The sequence below is a fragment of the Tachypleus tridentatus genome, unplaced genomic scaffold (genome assembly GCF_004210375.1).
Source record: "Tachypleus tridentatus isolate NWPU-2018 unplaced genomic scaffold, ASM421037v1 Hic_cluster_1, whole genome shotgun sequence".
In the NCBI taxonomy this organism is placed as follows: Eukaryota; Metazoa; Arthropoda; class Merostomata; order Xiphosura; family Limulidae; genus Tachypleus; species Tachypleus tridentatus.
Window position 1 is genome coordinate 12,480,135 of NW_027467777.1, and position 20,810 is coordinate 12,500,944.

A 20,810-nucleotide genomic window follows, 5' to 3' on the forward strand; every position below is an offset into this window, starting at 1 on the left:
ATTCAGTGAGGTTCTTAAAAGATTTGTTGCCTGCACTGATGCCTCTAGAGATGACTTTTTATTCATCGGAATCATACTGTTTATACCTGGTTACATTGGTATGGTGGTACAACATTGATCCATACCATTTATTCTGGGCTCTCTTTGAAGAAGATGAATCTTTTACAAGTTACATCTGATCTGGTTTGTCATGTTTATATGTCCTTAGTGGCTCAGTTAAACTGCCCACTGGATCATGTTATGCAGACTGATATGTGGACCTTCTCCACTACTTTTGTCTCACTTTATTTGCATGACCTGGCAGTATATTCATCTGAGGGCTCTTCCTACCCCTGTAGTCATTTTAAGCATTTCCTCTAAATTATATAGAGAGGTGAGTGTTTTCACCTTTAAGTGTCCCTTAAATCTCTTTTTCACAGGATTCCACTCTTAGGCAGGTGTGTTTTATCAAACCAATTCTACACTAACAACCATTAATTTAATATACTTTATCTATATTGCATGCAGTCTCTGTAAAACTTAGGTGTTCCATAAGATCATCTGAAAACTGATGTGTGGTATCACTGTACTCCGACTTATTGCCTCTCATGGACTATCGTGAGTAAAACATAAGGGGATCCTGCCCTTTCCTGCTGATCATTGGATTGAAGAAATCAGGTTTGGTTAGCTTTCACCTACTGCTGAACTGTTTCTAGAGTACTGTTATTCAGGACTCTCCCTTTGCATATTACTCCAACAAATTCTACTAGTGAAACTAGGTGGTTCTAACTATACCCAGTTTTCAGTCACTGGGGTTGTAGAGAGAGGTGAAGTTAGTGGCTCTCCTACATTGGTCTCTGGATGAGTTCTCCTAGTTATTGGTAGGAAAGGCACCAAACTATGTGGGAGCTTATTACAAGTACCTTTTTAATCAATACTGGTTCAGAACATTGTCCCTGGAAGAGGGTCCATTGTCTCCTTTTCAATCAATACTGGTTCAGAACATTGTCCCTGGAAGAGGGTCCATTGTCTCCTTTTCAATCAGTAATGGTTCAGAACATTGTGCCTGAAAGAGGGTCCATTATCTTTCTTCAACCAGTATTGGTTCAGGACATTATTCCTGAAATGGAGTTCAATGTCTCCTTTTCAATCAATAATTTCAGGACCTTGTTCCTGGAAGAGGGTCCATTGTCTCCTCATAATTCTGAATTCAGTTTATTCCCATCCTGGGTCCTTGGTTGAGAACAGTTGTTCCACAAAGTTCCAGGAGCAAGTGAATTTACAGTACCTACTTGAATGGGAGAGAAGATGAGTGTTAATAATTCCAGACTTTATTAGTTTTGTTTCATCAGATTGAATTTGGTATAGAGGATCTTGTCACCCTGCAATGTTGTCTTTCAGACTTCTTCAGGTTGAGGAGAAGGTTTGTCCAGTTAGTGTTTCTTGTCATGATTTTGTTGGTTCAGAACATATTACTCTATGAGTACAGGTTGGGATCCATTCATATTCAATATACATATGCACGCCACACACGCACGCATTACACGCACACACATATATATATATATAAAGACAAAAACCCCTTAATTCCAACCCCATGTAATGGAACCTCAACTATATAGCTGGGGCTAATCTATAGTGGTGATCAATCATTTACAGTTCCACCCACGGTACCCATTTTTCTGTTGACACACTCTTGACCCATGCAGATACTTTCTCTATGGATAATGCCCTCACCAGCCCTTAAACTTTTGAAGTGTAGGATTCTAGCTGCAGTGGAAGTAAAGATGTTTTGGAAGTTAACATTTTCATATATCAAAAATGTAATTCTAATCAATTTTGCTTCTTTCATGCTCTCCTGAACTTAGAGTTGGAAACTGAATCAGTTTCAGAAAGAGTGATGTATTTTGTGAGTGAAGTGCTTATATGTAGTACCAGGATAAAGGGTGTATTGATGTAGAGTCATGAGAAACATATCATAAAGTACAATTAAATGGGGTATAGAAGATCTGAGCTAGAAAGAAAAAAGTCAGAATAATGTTTGTTTAGATGAGAAAGACGAAACCCTAGTACTAACGTAATAGCTGTCATGGGATGGGAACGAAGTATTATTAAAAATAAATTTAGGATTTATGAAGATGTTAACGTACAGGTTTAGTTGTTATTAAGTGTTTCAGTAAAGTGTTTTATGGCTTCTTTCAGGCTTACTTGACGTTAAGCATATCCCTGATGACTGAAGGTGGTAAGTGTTGTTTTTGTTGACATAACTTACAGATCTTCAGACAGATCACATACTTCAGTGTTGTTCATGATCTAATATAACAATACATATTGTTAAGAGTGGTCATTTCTTTACTTACATTAATCAGTTTTGTTTCGTGTTTTACTGGTACATGAACAATAACGTTAATTATTGTAACCAGTTCTGCTTTTCGGTTCTAATAGGATAAAATCAGTAACTTTAATTATTGTCATCAGTAATGGTTTGTGATTTTGACAGTATAAAAACAATAACCAATTTTTACCTTGTTTACACCAAATTACACCAGCAATGTTATCTTGTTGGGTGTCATTTATTTGGACACCCACCATCATCTAACTTTAACTTAATACCCATATAAAGAATAGATAATATTTAACTCTAATCATACCAGCAGATAACAGACAGAAGCCTTCTTTAGTAAACTGTATACCTTTTAAACTTCTGGGAATTACCAAAAAATAGCTTATACCAGCATGTTTATTTATGACTTTATTTAGCTTTTAAAACTAACATTATAATTGTTTAATGAGAGATTGGGGAAATTTTTAGACTTAATTTTATGTTGTAGTAATTCTAGCAGTTGATGTAATTTATGTTTAAGTAGCTGACTAGTTTTGTTGGTCATATTTTGTTATCTATTTTCAGGAACTCTTATCATTGCCTATAATTCCATAAAGAAGGGAGCCTTTCAAGAAGGAATGTCTGTGAAAGAGTATGGTGTGTTACTAAAGTGATGTCAAAAACCTTAAAGTTTCTACCTTTTACAGTTGGCTATGTTTCTAATACATCATGTTATTTGCAACAGTATCTCTTGCTAAAAGAAGCATATAACTTGTGGTATCTAAATGTGGGTCATAGAGCAGTATTTCAGTGTCACAATATTTGATACTATTACATAGTATCACAATATTTGATACTATTACATAGTGTCACAATATTTGATAATATTGCATAGTGTCACAGTATTTGATAGTATTACATAGTGTCACAGTATTTGATAGTATTACATAGTGTCACAATATTTGATACTATTACATAGTGTCACAATATTTGTTAGTATTTCATAGCATCAAAATATTTGATAGTATTACATAGTATCACAATATTTGATAATATTGCATAGTGTCACAGTATTTGATAGTATTACATAGTGTCACAGTATTTGATAGTATTACATAGTGTCACAATATTTGATAGTATTTCAGTGTCACAATATTTGACATAGTTTTAAGACCTATAATATTGTGTGTCTAGTTCTACGCAGCCAAGATCCCAGTGTAAATGTAGTGCTACTAGAAGACCTCGCAGCTGTGTTAGGTGTTGGAATAGCAGCCGCATGTATGGGGTTGAGTTCCTATATGGGTAGTCCAGTCTATGATGCTGTTGGCTCCATCTTGGTTGGTGGACTTCTGGGAACAGTGGCTTCTTTCATTATTTATACTAACAGTGCTGCACTGGTTGGAAGGTAAGTAATATATCATTTACTCGGGTAAAAGTACAATGCCATTCTAGAGTGGAAAGATATACAGTTATTACCTAGATAACAATGTAGTGATGGTTAATAGGTGAAGGATACAGTTGTTACCGAGGTAACAACATAGTGATGGTTAATAGGTGAAGGATACAGTTGTTACCTAAGTAACAACATAGTGATGGTTAATAGGTGAAGGATACCATTGTTATCTAGGTGACAATATAGTGATGGTTAATAGGTGAAGGATACAGTTGTTACCTAAGTAACAACATAGTGATGGTTAATAGGTGAAGAATACCGTTGTTATCTAGGTGACAGTATAGTGATGGTTAATAGGTAAGGATACAGTTGTTACCTAGGAGACAATGTAGTGATGATTAATAGATGAAGGATACAGTTGTTATCTAGGTGACAATATAGTGATGGTTAATAGGTAAGGATACAGTTGTTACCTAGGTGACAATGTAGTGATGATTAATAGGTGAAGGATACAGTTGTTACCTAGGTGACAATATAGTGATGGTTAATAGGTGAAGGATACAGTTGTTATCTAGTTGACAATGTAGTGATGGTTAATAGGTGAAGGATACAGTTGTTACTTGGGTGACAATGAAGTGATGGTTACCAGGCAAAGGATACACTAGTTGCCTAGGTAATAATGTGGTGTTGATTGTCAGGTAAGAAGTTTAATATTGAAGGTTACAAGTAATTTATTCATAGTTGGGGAACTAGAATAGTTGTTACAGTTAATTTTAAAAACAAGCTGACTAAACTGATTTTTTGCTTTAAGATTATGAAGACAGTAGGTTCTCTGATATTGGTGTTAAACACATTATGGTGTAAGACATCAAGTTTTCTACTATTGGTGGTATAAGTCAGGAATGTGGCAGGATCTCTTCTATTGATGGTATAAGTCAGGAATGTATCAGATTCTCTGCTATTGATTGTATAAGTCAGGAATATAACAGGTTCTCTGCTATTGATGGTATAAGTCAGGAATGTATCAAGTTCTCTGCTATTAATGGAATAAGTCAGGAATATAACAGGTTCCCTGGTATTGATGGTATAAGTCAGGAATGTATCAGGTTCTCTGCTATTGATGGTATAAGTCAGGAATGTATCAGATTCTCTGCTATTGATTGTATAAGTCAGGAATGTATCAGGATCGCTGCTATTGATTGTATAAGTCAGGAATGTATCAGGATCGCTGCTATTGATTGTATAAGTCAGGAATGTATCAGATTCTCTGCTATTGATGGTGTAAGTCAAGAATGTATCAGGTTCTGTGCTATTGATGGTATAAGTCAGGAATGTATCAGGTTCTGTGCTATTGATGGTATAAGTCAGGAATGTATCAGATTCTCTGCTATTGATGGTGTAAGTCAGGAATGTATCAGGTTCTGTGCTATTGATGGTATAAGTCAGGAATGTATCAGGTTCTGTGCTATTGATGGTATAAGTCAGGAATGTATCAGGTTCTGTGCTATTGATGGTATAAGTCAGGAATGTATCAGATTCTCTGCTATTGATGGTGTAAGTCAGGAATGTATCAGGTTCTGTGCTATTGATGGTATAAGTCAGGAATGTATCAGGATGTCTGCTATTGATTGTATAAGTCAGGAATGTATCAGGATGTCTGCTATTGATTGTATAAGTCAGGAATGTATCAGGATGTCTGCTATTGATGGTATAAGTCAGGAATGTATCAGGATCTCTGCTATTGATGGTATAAGTCAGGAATGTATCAGATTCTGTGCTATTGATGGTATAAGTCAGAAATATAACTGGATCTCTGCTATTGATGGTATAAGAGAATATAAAAGAAAGTGAATAAAATTGGAAAGCATATTAATGGGTTATTTCATAAGTTTAATAAAGATATTAAGTGAATTACACTGTAGACAGTGTCATATTAACATACCTATTCGTTGTTTTAAACAATGCACTTAACTTGCAATTAAATTTTTTCTTTCAACTAGTAGGTTAATGTATTAATAATTTAGAGATTGAAGTATAAAAACGTGTGAAACATTTTTCCATAACAGGTCTATTCCTCCTGAACGGCTACAGATGATAAATAAAGAACTAGAGAATGATGTTATGATTCGGTAAGTGAAGGATTTACAAATGGATGTATCTCCTGGTACTGTTAATAATATCATAAACAAGGATATGTGCAGCTCTTGGTACTGTCAATAACATAATAAACAAGGATATGTATATCTCTTGGTGGTGTCAATAACATGATAAACAAGGATATGTATATCTCTTGGTGCTGTCAATAAGATAATAAACAAGGATGTGTATATCTCTTGGTAGTGTTAATACCAATAAACAAGAATCTGTGTATCTCTTGATTCTGTCAGTAACAATAAAGAAGGATGTGTCTATCTCTTGGTACTATCACTAACATAATAAACAAGGATGTGTGTATCTCTTGGTACTATCACTAACATAATAAACAAGGATGTCTGTATCTCTTGGTGCTATCACTAACATAATAAACAAGGATGTGTGTATCTCTTGGTACTATCACTAACATAATAAACAAGGATGTGTGTATCTCTTGGTACTATCACTAACATAATAAACAAGGATGTCTGTATCTCTTGGTACTATCACTAACATAATAAACAAGGATGTCTGTATCTCTTGGTACTATCACTAACATAATAAACAAGGATGTCTGTATCTCTTGGTGCTATCACTAACATAATAAACAAGGATGTGTGTATCTCTTGGTACTATCACTAACATAATAAACAAGGATGTGTCTATCTCTTGGTACTATCACTAACATAATAAACAAGGATGTGTCTATCTCTTGGTAATATCACTAACATAATAAACAAGTATGTGACTATCTCTTGGTACTATCACTAACATAATAAACAAGGATGCGTGTATCTCTTGGTACTATCATTCACATAATAAACAAGGATGTCTGTATCTCTTGGTGCTATCACTAACATAATAAACAAGGATGTGTGTATCTCTTGGTACTATCACTAACATAATAAACAAGGATGTCTGTATCTCTTGGTACTATCACTAACATAATAAACAAGGATGTCTGTATCTCTTGGTACTATCACTAACATAATAAAGAAGGATGTGTCTATCTCTTGGTACTATCGCTAACATAATAAACAAGGATGTGTCTATCTCTTGGTACTATCGCTAACATAATAAACAAGGATGTCTGTATCTCTTGGTACTATCACTAACATAATAAACAAGGATGTCTGTATCTCTTGGTACTATCACTAACATAATAAACAAGGATGTGTCTATCTCTTGGAACTATCACTAACATAATAAACAAGGATGTGTCTATCTCTTGGTAAAATCACTAACATAATAAACAAGTATGTGACTATCTCTTGGTACTATCACTAACATAATAAAGAAGGATGTATGTATCTCCTTCTACTGTTGCTAACAATAAACAAGGATGTGTCTATCTCCTGGTAGAGTCACTCACATAATAAATAATGATGTGTGTATCTTTTATTACTATCACCAACAGTAAATAAGGATGTGTGTAATTCTTGGTACTGTCAATAACATAATAAACAAAGATGTGTGTATTTCTTGGTACTGTCACCAACGTAATACACAAGGATAGTTGTATCTTTTAGTACTGTCACTAACATAATAATGAGGTGTGTACCTCCTAGTACTGTGAATAACATAATAAACAAGGATGGTGTATTTGTTGGTTCTGTCACTAACAGTAAACAAGTATGTGTGTATCTCTTGGTTCTGTGACTAACAATAAACAAGTATGTGTGTATCTCTTGGTACTGTCATTAACATAATAATGATGTGTGTACATCCTAGTACTGTGAATAACATAATAAACAAGGATGGTGTATTTGTTGGAACTGTCACTAACAGTAAACAAGTATGTGTGTATCTCTTGGTACTGTCACTAACATAATAAACAAGGATGTGTATATATCTTGGTACTAACATAATAAACAAGGATGTGTCTATCTCTTGGTACTATCACTAACATAATCAACAAGTATGTGTGTATCTCTTGGTACTGTCAGTAACATAATAAACAAGGATGTGTCTATCTCTTGGTACTATCACTAACATAATCAACAATTATGTGTTTATCTCTTGGTACTATCACTAACATAATAAAGAAGGATGTATGTATCTCCTTCTACTGTTGCTATCAATAAACAAGGATGTGTCTATCTCCTGGTAGTGTCACTCACATAATAAATAATGATGTGTGTATCTTTTATTACTATCACCAACAGTAAATAAGGATGTGTGTATCTTTTATTACTATCACCAACAGTAAATAAGGATGTGTGTAATTCTTGGTACTATCACCAACAGTAAATAAGGATGTGTGTAATTCTTGGTACTATCACTAACATAATAAACAAGGATGTGTCTATCTCTTGGTAATATCACTAACATAATAAACAAGTATGTGACTATCTCTTGGTACTATCACTAACATAATAAAGAAGGATGTATGTATCTCCTTCTACTGTTGCTAACAATAAACAAGGATGTGTCTATCTCCTGGTAGAGTCACTCACATAATAAATAATGATGTGTGTATCTTTTATTACTATCACCAACAGTAAATAAGGATGTGTGTAATTCTTGGTACTGTGAATAATGTAATAAACAAGGATGTGTGTATTTCTTGGTACTCTCAATAACATAATAAACAAGGATGTGTGTATTTCTTGGTATTGTCACCAACGTAATAAACAATGATAGTTGTATCTTTTAGTACTGTCAATAACATAGTAACAATGTGTGTATCTCTTTATACTGTGAATAACTTAATAAACAAGGATGTGTCTATTCCTTGGTACTGTCTCTAACAGTAAACAAATGTATTTGTTGGTACTGTCACTAACAGTAAACAAATGTGTGTATTTCTTGGTACTGCCACTAACATAATAACGATGTGTGTACCTCCAATATTGTGAATAACATAATAAACAAGGATGGTGTATTTGTTGGTACTGTCACTAACAGTAAACAAGGATGTGTGTATCTCTTGGTACCATCACTAAAAGTAAACGAGGATATAGTGATGATAACTATGCTTACTACAATGTAAATTATAGTTTCTGTCAATAGTACTAAACCATTGGAAAAACAATTGGTATTACTGATGACAGAGGAAGTAATTGTGGGTGTAGTGTGGGACCTGGAACCTCAGTCTTATAAAGTTTGATTACTATAAGTTGTATAGATTGTTTATAGAATATTTTATCATTTTGGTAACATTAAATTGTTCATTTCTAACTGTCATAAATAAATATCATCTTTATTAGAAAATTATTTACAATTTGCAATTTCCTTTTCTGTAACGTGTATATATTTCTATTATCCTTAGTGCCATCCATGATGTTAAGGCAACAGATATGGGAAACCTTGTGGTCAGATATAAAGCAGAAGTGGACTTTGATGGTCGGGAACTGACGACGTCTTACTTAGATTCCCAGGACTTAGATAAATTGTTGCAGGTAATCTTGTGGTCTTTAGATATAAACAGACTATTTAACATTATGGATAAATTAAATCTTCTATTCTGTTGCAGTTTAAGCTGTCTACATTTTCATTACGTAGTACCTTGGTCTTAATAACTACTTTATAATGTAGTATCTTGTTCTAACTGTCTACTCTATGATGTAGTACCTTGGTCTAACTAACTACTTTATAATGTAGTACCTTGGTCTTAATAACTACTTTATAATGTAGTACCTTGGTCTAACTAACTACTTTATAATGTAGTACCTTGGTCTTAATAACTACTTTATAATGTTGTTCCTTGGTCTAACTAACTACTTTATAATGTAGTATCTTGTTCTAACTACTTTATAATGTAGTATCTTGTTCTAACTAACTACTTTATAATATAGTACCTTGGTCTAACTAACTACTTTATAATGTAGTATCTTGTTCTTAACTACTTTATAATGTAGTATCTTGTTCTAACTACTTTATAATGTAGTATCTTGTTCTAACTACTTTATAATATAGTATCTTGTTCTAACTACTTTATAATATAGTACCTTGGTGTAACTAACTACTTTATAATGTAGTATCTTGTTCTTAACTACTTTATAATGTAGTATCTTGTTCTTAACTACTTTATAATGTAGTATCTTGTTCTAACTAACTACTTTATAATGTAGTATCTTGTTCTAACTAACTACTTTATAATGTAGTACCTTGTTCTAACTAACTACTTTATAACGTAGTATCTTGTTCTTAACTACTTTATAATGTAGTACCTTGGTCTTAAAAACAACTTTATTATGTAGCATCTTGTTCTAACTAACTACTTTATAATGTAGTATCTTGTTCTAACTAACTACTTTATAATGTAGTATCTTGTTCTAACTAACTACTTTATAATGTAGTATCTTGTTCTAACTAACTACTTTATAATGTAGTATCTTGTTCTAACTAACTACTTTATAATGTAGTATCTTGTTCTAACTAACTACTTTATAATGTAGTACCTTGTTCTAACTAACTACTTTATAATGTAGTACCTTGTTCTAACTAACTACTTTATAATGTAGTACCTTGGTCTAACTAACTACTTTATAATGTAGTATCTTGTTCTAACTAACTACTTTATAATGTAGTACCTTGGTCTAACTAACTACTTTATAATGTAGTACCTTGGTCTTAATAACTACTTTATAATGTAGTATCTTGCTGTAACTAACTACTTCATTATGTTGTAACTGACTACTTTATAATTTAGTACCTTAATTTAACTAACTACTTTAATATACTACACTTTGACACCAGTCTGTATTCCACAACCAACACTTTCATAATAGTTCATTTCTCCCATTAGATAAAGTCATTTATATAACTTTTTGTTTTATTCATGTGTAGATGATTTAAAATGTTGGTGAAAATTAATGTCCAGTACTTGGAGTTGTTAGACTTTAGAAAATCCAAGTGTATTAATTAAAGTATTTTTTACAACCTAAAGGAAATACAAAGTATCAAGACATTTGAGGAAATGGAAGCCTTCATGTTGAAACATGGTGAAAACATTGTTGATCTATTGGGGGCCCATGTGGACAGAATAGAGACTACCATGAAGGTAAAAAGTTTTGTCACACAAGTGACGTAATATATAAAACAGTAAATATAATCATGCAGTTTTATTTAATAAAGAAAGTTGAGCTGTTAATTCAAGGTAGGCTTAAGGTATTCTTACTTCCTATAGTTTAGAGGGGAGGTATCATAAGTATGTGTGAGTTTGAAACATGCTATACTGTGTTCTGGTACATTTATATTTTAATGTCACTGTTAAGATGTATGAATAAGCCATTACAATATAAAAATTTGTTGTTGTTGTTGTTGTTTTCAGAAACGCCATCCTGAAGTACGACATGTGGATCTTGAAGTTTTATGAACACAGGAACTTAGTTTATATACAAGATTGTAAAGTTCTGTAAATAGTTGTACAGTGACACAGGTACTACTCATGTATTATTAGTTGTCTAGTGGACCTCATGTATCTTATTATGACATGAGGAATAAACTTAAGTGAACCTTAAACAGTTAATTGTATTTCTGTTGTCACTAGGTGAGAGCTCATAAAAGTAGTTATCAAACTAAACTAATGTGAACTTTCACATTAAAGTTAAGGTCAGTGTCATCTTGTAGTGTGAAACTTAAGGACAGTGTCATCTCATGTGGTGTGACAGTAAAGTAGCTTTGTGTCATCTCAATTAATATAAAAGTTAAAATGCTGTGTAGTTTTAGTCTCTATGGTACTTAGTACTGCTGCAGTTGGAACAAAAGCTCACCATTCTTTCTCTTTATATGAAAAGTAACAGCATCTGGAAATCTTCACCTAGCCATAGTTACCTTGGTATGTAACTTGACATGGTAACATCTAGAAATCTTGACCTAACCATAATTACCTTGGTATGTAAGTTGACATGGTAACATCTGGAAATCTTGACCCAGCCATAGTTACCTTGGTATGTAAGTTGACATGGTAACATCTGGAAATCTTGACCTAGCCATAGTTACCTTGGTATGTAACTTGACATGGTAACGGGGATCTGAAAATCTTCACCTAACCATAATTACCTTGGTATGTAACGTAACATGGTAACATCTGGAAATTTTGACATAGCTGTAGTTACCTTGGTATGTAACGTGACATGGTAACATCTGGAAAGTTTGACATAGCTGTAGTTACCTTGGTATGTAAGTTGACATAGTAACATCTGGAAATCTTGATCTAACCATAGTTACTTGACATGGTAACAGCATCTGGAAATCTTGACCCAGCCATAGTTACCTTCGTATGTAACTTGACATGGTAACATCTGGAAACGATGACTTAGCCACAATTATCTTAGTTCATAACTTTACTTTGTGACATCAGCACCTAGAAACGATGACTTAGCCATAATTATCTTAGTTCATAACTTTACTTTGTGACATCAGCACCTAGAAACGATGACTTAGCCATAATTATCTTAGTTCATAACTTTACTTTGTGACATCAGCACCTAGAAACGATGACTTAGCCATAATTATCTTAGTTCATAACTTTACTTTGTGACATCAGCACCTAGAAACGATGACTTAGCCATACTTATCTTAGTTCATAACTTTACTTTGTGACATCAGCACCTAGAAACGATGACTTAGCCATAATTATCTTAGTTCATAACTTTACTTTGTGACATCAGCACCTAGAAACGATGACTTAGCCATAATTATCTTAGTTCATAACTTTACTTTGTGACATCAGCACCTAGAAACGATGACTTAGCCATAATTATCTTAGTTCATAACTTTACTTTGTGACATCAGCACCTAGAAACGATGACTTAGCCATAATTATCTTAGTTCATAACTTTACTTTGTGACATCAGCACCTAGAAGCGATGACTTAGCCATAATTATCTTAGTTCATAACTTTACTTTGTGACATCAGCACCTAGAAGCGATGACTTAGCCATAATTATCTTAGTTCATAACTTTACTTTGTGACATCAGCACCTAGAAACGATGACTTAGCCATAATTATCTTAGTTCATAACTTTACTTTGTGACATCAGCACCTAGAAACGATGACTTAGCCATACTTATCTTAGTTCATAACTTTACTTTGTGACATCAGCACCTAGAAACGATGACTTAGCCATAATTATCTTAGTTCATAACTTTACTTTGTGACATCAGCACCTAGAAGCGATGACTTAGCCATAATTATCTTAGTTCATAACTTTACTTTGTGACATCAGCACCTAGAAACGATGACTTAGCCATAATTATCTTAGTTCATAACTTTACTTTGTGACATCAGCACCTAGAAACGATGACTTAGCCATAATTATCTTAGTTCATAACTTTACTTTGTGACATCAGCACCTAGAAACGATGACTTAGCCATAATTATCTTAGTTCATAACTTTACTTTGTGACATCAGCACCTAGAAGCGATGACTTAGCCATAATTATCTTAGTTCATAACTTTACTTTGTGACATCAGCACCTAGAAATGATGACTTAGCCATAATTATCTTAGTTCATAACTTTACTTTGTGACATCAGCACCTAGAAACGATGACTTAGCCATAATTATCTTAGTTCATAACTTTACTTTGTGACATCAGCACCTAGAAACGATGACTTAGCCATAATTATCTTAGTTCATAACTTTACTTTGTGACATCAGCACCTAGAAACGATGACTTAGCCACAATTATCTTAGTTCATAACTTTACTTTGTGACATCAGCACCTAGAAACGATGACTTAGCCACAATTATCTTAGTTCATAACTTTACTTTGTGACATCAGCACCTAGAAACGATGACTTAGCCACAATTATCTTAGTTCATAACTTTACTTTGTGACATCAGCACCTAGAAACGATGACTTAGCCACAATTATCTTAGTTCATAACTTTACTTTGTGACATCAGCACCTAGAAACGATGACTTAGCCATAATTATCTTAGTTCATAACTTTACTTTGTGACATCAGCACCTAGAAACGATGACTTAGCCATAATTATCTCAGTTCATAACTTTACTTTGTGACATCAGCATCTAGAAACGATGATTAACCATAATTATCTTAGTTCATAACTTTACTTTGTGACATCAGCACCTAGAAACGATGACTTAGCCATAATTATCTTAGTTCATAACTTGACTTTGTGACATCAGCACCTGGAAACATTGGCTTAGCCATAATTATCTTAGTTCATAACTTTACTTTGTGACATCACCACCTGGAAACATTGACTTAGCCATAATTATCTTAGTTCATAATTTTACTTTGTGACATCAGCATCTAGAAACGATGACTTAGCCATACTTATCTTAGTTCATAACTTTACTTTGTGACATCAGCACCTAGAAACGATGAATAACCATAATTATCTTAGTTCATAACTTTACTTTGTGACATCAGCACCTAGAAACGATGACTTAGCCATAATTATCTTAGTTCATAACTTTACTTTGTGACATCAGCACCTAGAAACAATGACTTAGCCATAGTTACATTAGTTTTATAACTTGACTCTGACTAAGGAAAACATTAAGTCAATGCTTGTTTGTTTTTATTCAAGTTCCTACATTTATTTGATGAAGGATTTATAAAATCAATACCCAACTTGGAACTCAAACTACAATAGAGAGTCATAAAAATGTTTTAACGAAGAAACGACAGATTATTTGTTCTGCATCTTAGTTCTGTTCTGATTGGATAGATGGCCCTATGATCCTGTAGTAAAGTTTTTAAAAATTTTTGGACAGCTAATAAAGTTTGAGTCATGTTTTATTTTACCACAGTAAATAATTTATAAAAATATCTTTCCTTTAATATACCTCTTCAAAAGTGGAACAGCTAGTGAATATTATTCTCGAGCAGCTCTCAACAAAATGACAAACAAATGTATATAATTAGAATTTTTATTACCACGTTCCAGTAGTATAGTTATAATTTTTCACACAGTATGTAAACTTATCAAAGTAATGCCAGTCACATTTTTGCAAAACTCTGTCATTATATAAAGGAATGCAAGATCAGAAGTTAGTTTGCTTAAAAGCAAAACTCAGTGATCATGGACAATCTTTGCCCTGGATCCTAAAAACTGGTATAGAAGCCAACTCTAGATATTCAAGTACTGAACTTATAAGTAGTGTTCAGGATATAACTTATTTAACAACTGTGTTCTGTTCAGGTTGCCAATATAAGTTAAAAAAAGTTAATATTAATGTTGTTGTGATGACAGTACTAGGAATATTGTTATTATTGTTGTGAGGACATTTCTACGAATATTGTTGTTATTATTGTTCTGAGGACAGTACTAGGCATATTGTTATTATTCTTGTGAGGACAGTACTAGGAATGTTGTTGTTACTAATGTTGTGAGGGCACTACTAGGATTATTATTATTCTTAAGACAGTACTAGGAATATTGTTGTTATTAATGTTACTCTGATGACAGTACTAAGAATATTAGTGAACCTGAAAATGACCGAAGAAGGTTGAAAGATTGATCGCTCCTCTACGTAGAGTTTTTTCTCTACCCAAATCAGCTGTTTTTACATATATATTTTTCTCTACAAGTGACTTTTCTCGCCATCATGGACTAGGAATATTGTTGTCGTTAATATTATTGTGAGGACAGTACTAGGAATATTGTTGTTATTAATATTGTGAAGACAGTACTAGGACTATGCTATTATTAATGTTATTGTGATAACAGTTCTAAGAATATTGTTATTGTTATTAATGTTCTGAAGACACAACTAGGAATATTGTTATTATTATTAATGTTGTTCTGAGGACTGTTCTAGGAATATTGTTGTTATTAATGTTATTGTGAGGACAGTACTAGGACTATTGCTATTATTAATGTTATTGTGATAACAGTTCTAAGAATATTGTTATTATTATTAATGTTGTTATTATTAATCTTATTTTGATAGGAATATTGTTATTATTATTAATGTTGTTGCAAGGACAGTACTAGGTATATTGTTATTATTATTAATGTTGTTGTATAGACAGTACTAGTATTATTATTATTTTTTTTATTGTTGTGAGGACAGTACTAGGACTATTATTGTTATTAATGCTATTCTTATAATAATACTAGGAATATTGTTGTTATTATGTTATTGTGATGGCTGTACTTGGAATACGGTTGTTATTATTAATGTTATTGTGATTACAGTACCAGGAATAGTGATGTTATTATAATTGTTATTATTATTATTGTAAGGACAGTACTACGACTATTGTTATTATTGTAAGGACAGTACTAGGACTATTGTTATTGTTACTAATGTTGTTATGATGACAGTACTAGGACTACTGTTGTTATTATTATTAATGTTTTTTGAATATAATACTAGGTCTATTGTTATTATTGTTTTTGTGAATACACTATTAGGACTATTGTTGTTGTGAGGACAGTACTAGGACTGTTGTCATGACAATGCTGTGACTATTGTTATTATTAATGTTTTATAAATGCAATACTAGGAGTATTGTTATTATTATTGTTGTGAAGACAATACTAGGACTATTGTTATTATTGGAGGATAATACGAGGACTATTGCTGCTGTTGTTATTGTGAGGACAGTACTAGGACTATTGTTATTGTTATTAATGTTGTTGTGATGACAGTGCCAGGGATATTGTTACTATTATTAATGTTGTTCTGAGGACAGCTCTAGGACTATTAAAAAATATTATTATTAATCTTATTGTGAAGACAATACTAGGACTATTATTCTTATTGTGAAAATAATACCAGGACTATGGTTGTTATATTATATTCTTGTTGTTTTGTAATTGTCAGGAAAACCTTGTAGTTGTGTGGAATAATTAAGCCAGAGGGCAGACATATGATCTATTTAATAAACTCCCGGAATGCCTGCACGTTTTTATGACCCCTTCTTAGAGAAAACAAGACGAATTAGGCCTTACTCATTCATAAGCAAATCACGGAGCGTCCTTATTCTTCTAGCCAATGACGAATGATCTTGTCAAACCGAGGCTAACGGAAGACCACTTATCTTCCAAATAAGGAAGTGTATACATTTGCGCCTGCCTGGAGCTTGAGAAAGCGCAAATCCATTGATCAAACCTCTGTCACGCTTGCGGAAGGATATTCATTGATAACGAACAAGTTTCATTGGTATGTGCAGTAACTTTCTACGTCTTGAGTGCCAGTGCGCGTGCCTAACTTATGAATAGCAAACATTGCCAGACGTTCGAAGCTGACCAAATGGTACCCGATTCTTCGCTGCCGACAGGACAGCCCGTAGCGGGAATGTGGCGTGGTCAGCAGGTAGGCAAGATTTCGTTATTGGTGTTTAACAAAATGAACATTCTGAATTCTCCAAGCTGGATCACATCACTTGTCCATCTACAGCTTTTCTCACTGTCACATTTTTAAGTTTAACCTTACCTATATATTTATTTATCTCTACTTTCACTGACCTTATTTCATGAGACCTTAGGTTAATGATCGAAGTGGACCTTTACTGTTCGGGATCGAGTACCGGTAGATATTATTGGAACTCATACCAAGGAAGTAACTGAACCAAACTTTGTAATTTTTCATAAAACTTAGTTTAGCTTTTCAAGGGTGAAATGTTTTTTATTAGTTCATCAACAAAGAAAACAAACACAATCTTGTTTCATGAAGCTCATAACAATTCGTACAATGTATCCTACAGGTACCAACATTTTACGTGAAAGGACCCACCTGTCAAGTATTGGAATCTCAAAATACGCTTTTGTTTGTCGTTACTAGTATTGGCTCGATTTGTTAAAAAACAATAATCAATACGTTACTAGGGTTGTATAGAATTAATACATCAGAACAATAGTATCAAATTAATATACTGCGACAACAATACAGACCTACTATACCACCAGAAAGTAAAGTCAATGTTATTTCATGAAGTCGTGAGTGGAAGGACAATTATTGACCAGCCTGTGTATATGTTATGTGCAGGACCATTTTTAGTGGACTAGTTAGTAATTGTCTGAAGTAGAAGGCAGCGCCACCCTCATCAGAAACACTCATAATTAACAGCTTTCCACAAATGCCCACATTTCTCTATGTGCTGACGTCGTAAATAATATGTACTACGCCGAGTGAAAAACCGAAGTTCTTAAAGTCAATTAATATTCACAGATTTTTAACCAAGAACCAGATAAAATGGATTCTTGAATCTAGTGATTTCTATGAATTAACTCCAGTAATTTTACCATTTTCTACTCCCAAGCTTCTAACAAGACTTCAACTATTCTTTTTTAAATAGGTTAGAAAAAAAATAAACGTAAGCTTGTGTGTATTTTCTTAAAGCAAAGCCACATCGGGCTATCTGCCGATTTTACCGAGGGAAATCAAACCTCTGATTTTAGCGTTGTAAATCCGTAGTCTTGTACCAGCGGGGTACTAAAAGTAAACCAGGCGAAGACATTTCATTTCAGATATTTCTAAACAAAATATTACAAATTATATTTATTTCTATGATTATTGAAATTTGTGCAAAGTACACCAGACCTTTCTTCACTGACCATTCCTAATTTTCGATTAACAGACCAGAGACAATGAGATAAAACATATAATCAACATCACCAACTAATAATGTGATTGACAGCTTAGACGCCAAAATGTTCGATGGTAAGTCTTCTTGGGTAAAAAAACAAAGCAAGGAACCATCGTTAAGACACATCACTAGAAATTAACAAACCAATCAAATTGTTTATCTTTCTTCTTGTTTCAATACAGGTAACTGTACAAGTACTTTACCACTGACGTCAGTTGGTACAAGGAACAAAGATCACCATATAAATATTATATAAAGTGACGTCAGTAATTGAGTAATGTTTGCCATATAAATAATAATAATATATAAAGTGATGCCAGTAAACTGAACAAAGATCACCATATAAATAATAATATATAAAGTGATGTAGCATAAATTTTGTTACTGTATAGTATCTATTATTTCTTAATTGTTTATGTTGTAAAAGTACATAAAATGGTCATTATTCCTTTCAAACTTTGCTTTTGTGACCTGGATAATGGAATTTAGAAATTAACCTATTTTCTGTGTAAAAAGAGGCAAATTTGCGCATTTTCATTTACATGAGGTCTGAATAAAACAACATATGAGAGATTTTCGACTGTAATGTAAATCGCTTTCACGTATCAGCCCCCCAAATATAGTCTCCCATCATGTTTTCGTTTTACATTACTTTGTAGCAGCGTTCAAAGTCTAGTATATCTTGGTGGAAGTGCTCGCCTTCCTCCTCTGATTCTATGATCTTGAATCACTCAAGATAAGCGTCAAGGATATGAACTTTCAGGGACATCTTACAGCCCATTTTGATGTAGTTCTTCACCAAAGCCTCAACCAGTTCCACATAATTTTCGGTCTTGTGATTGCCCAAGAAGCCCTGAACCACTGCGACAAAGCTGCTCCAAGCTTTTTCTTTTTTCCTACTGAGCTTCTTGGGGAATTCTGTGCACTCCAGGATCTTTATTTGTGGTCCAATGAAGACACCATCTTTGACCTATGCCTCAGACAGCTTAGGGAAGAAGTCTCGAAGATACTTGAAGACTGTAGACTCCTTATCAAGAGCTGTGACAAATTGTTTCATAAGACCTAATTTTATGTGCAATGGTGCCTTCTGGAGGTCCACTAATGGCTCACATTTGACATTATGCCTCCCTACAGAGAACTCAGTCCGTTGTGGCCAGTGCTTCCTGTTGTAGTGCACTGCGGTGTCTGCTGTTTCAAAGGCAAAGATAACAGGGAAACTTGGTAAAGCATCTTTAGAGACCACCAGGAATGCCACCATTTTGAAGTCTCCAATAACCTCCCAGCCATACGCATCATACTTGAAGGCTTCTAGCAAGGTCTTGACACTGTTGCATTCCTCGTTGAGGTGCACCGAAATATATTTAAATTTTAAAAGGTCTGACGTTTGTAGAATATAAAATCTTACTATTCAAGCAAGCAAAAATTGTCCTTCTAGAGTTTTTCGCAGTACTCGCAAGGTAAAATGAGGTGCCCAGGGTTTGTCTTGATCCCAGACAGACATACCGAAATATGTCTTGTAGGCTTCACACATTTTAGTAGATGCTGTCACAGAGTACTTTTTCGCTCTTGTCTTGATAAATTGGCCACGTACATTGCAGAATCCATATGGAGAATGCTTGCAGCTTCTTTATGCCATCTCTGATAAAATCAGATAGGTCTATGTGTTCACTTAGGCAGCTAAAACTAAACTGAAATGGTGAGTGGTGAGCCTCTATATCTAGATTACTGTAGAAAGTTCCAGAAAATTCTAAAAGGTTCTTGAAAATTCTCGTAAGTTCTACAACATTCTAGAAAGGTCTTGTAAGTTTGAGAAAATTCTCTATCGGCTACTTAGCACTGAATCTACCTGGAATGTTTTAGAAAATTTCATTACCCAGATCACAAAAGCAAAGTTTTAAGAGAAAAATAGGTCTTTTCCATTTACTTTAGGCATAAGCAATTGGGAAATAACAAGGAACAAGAAAAAGTACAAATTTTGTCACATAGTGTTATATAAAGTGATGTCAGTTGATTGAACAAAGCTCACCATATAAATAATAATAATATATAAAGTGATGTCAGTGGAGTGAAACAGACAAAAACGGGTTTACGATCGTTCTGAACATAACGACGACAAAAGTTATTAAATGTTTCATGTTTTCTTTCAAAATATTTTATCATATATTTCTTATTATTACTTAGCATAAAATAAAGTTGAAGTACACTGAATATATGCAGCACATTACATAGAGCGTCCGTTTAAAACGTATTCTCTACTGGGGTGACATACACGGACATAAAGTTTACCTTTCCAAGCGTAAACAAGTCAAAATGAAGGCTTAGAACATTTCTTCATGACGTCATCTACAGAATCCTAGTGTTCGGTTTGTGAATATGGTGTGTCATAGTTAATGACGGAACCTATATGTCTTGCCCCATCAGCCGGTATACCACTAAATATATCCTTTGCCATCGTTTTTTC

At 33.5% G+C, this 20,810-nt stretch overlaps 2 protein-coding genes across 4 annotated transcripts in view; both read left to right on the forward strand.

Annotated features, from left to right (window-relative positions):
- Positions 1 to 2,181: 2,181 nt before the first annotated feature.
- On the forward strand, positions 2,182 to 11,211 carry LOC143241658 (proton-coupled zinc antiporter SLC30A9, mitochondrial-like; the record flags this gene model as incomplete). The annotated part of the gene is given in 7 exon segments (XM_076484875.1): positions 2,182 to 2,221; positions 2,888 to 2,959; positions 3,497 to 3,707; positions 5,762 to 5,824; positions 9,100 to 9,229; positions 10,720 to 10,833; positions 11,104 to 11,211. Coding segments are annotated over 7 exon segments (675 nt in total), but the record flags the coding sequence as incomplete, so codon positions are not given.
- A 5,431-nt stretch (positions 11,212 to 16,642) lies between these two features.
- Positions 16,643 to 20,810, forward strand: part of LOC143241659 (uncharacterized) — a 28,417-nt gene continuing 24,249 nt past the window's right edge. Inside the window, exon 1 of one of the 3 annotated variants that reach the window (XM_076484879.1) lies at positions 16,643 to 17,076. In XM_076484879.1, the coding sequence (XP_076340994.1) occupies positions 16,975 to 17,076 (102 nt within the window). In that variant the 5' untranslated portion in view covers positions 16,643 to 16,974. The remainder of the gene's footprint in view (positions 17,077 to 20,810) is intronic. The other 2 variants (XM_076484877.1, XM_076484878.1) reach the window with 2 other exon arrangements.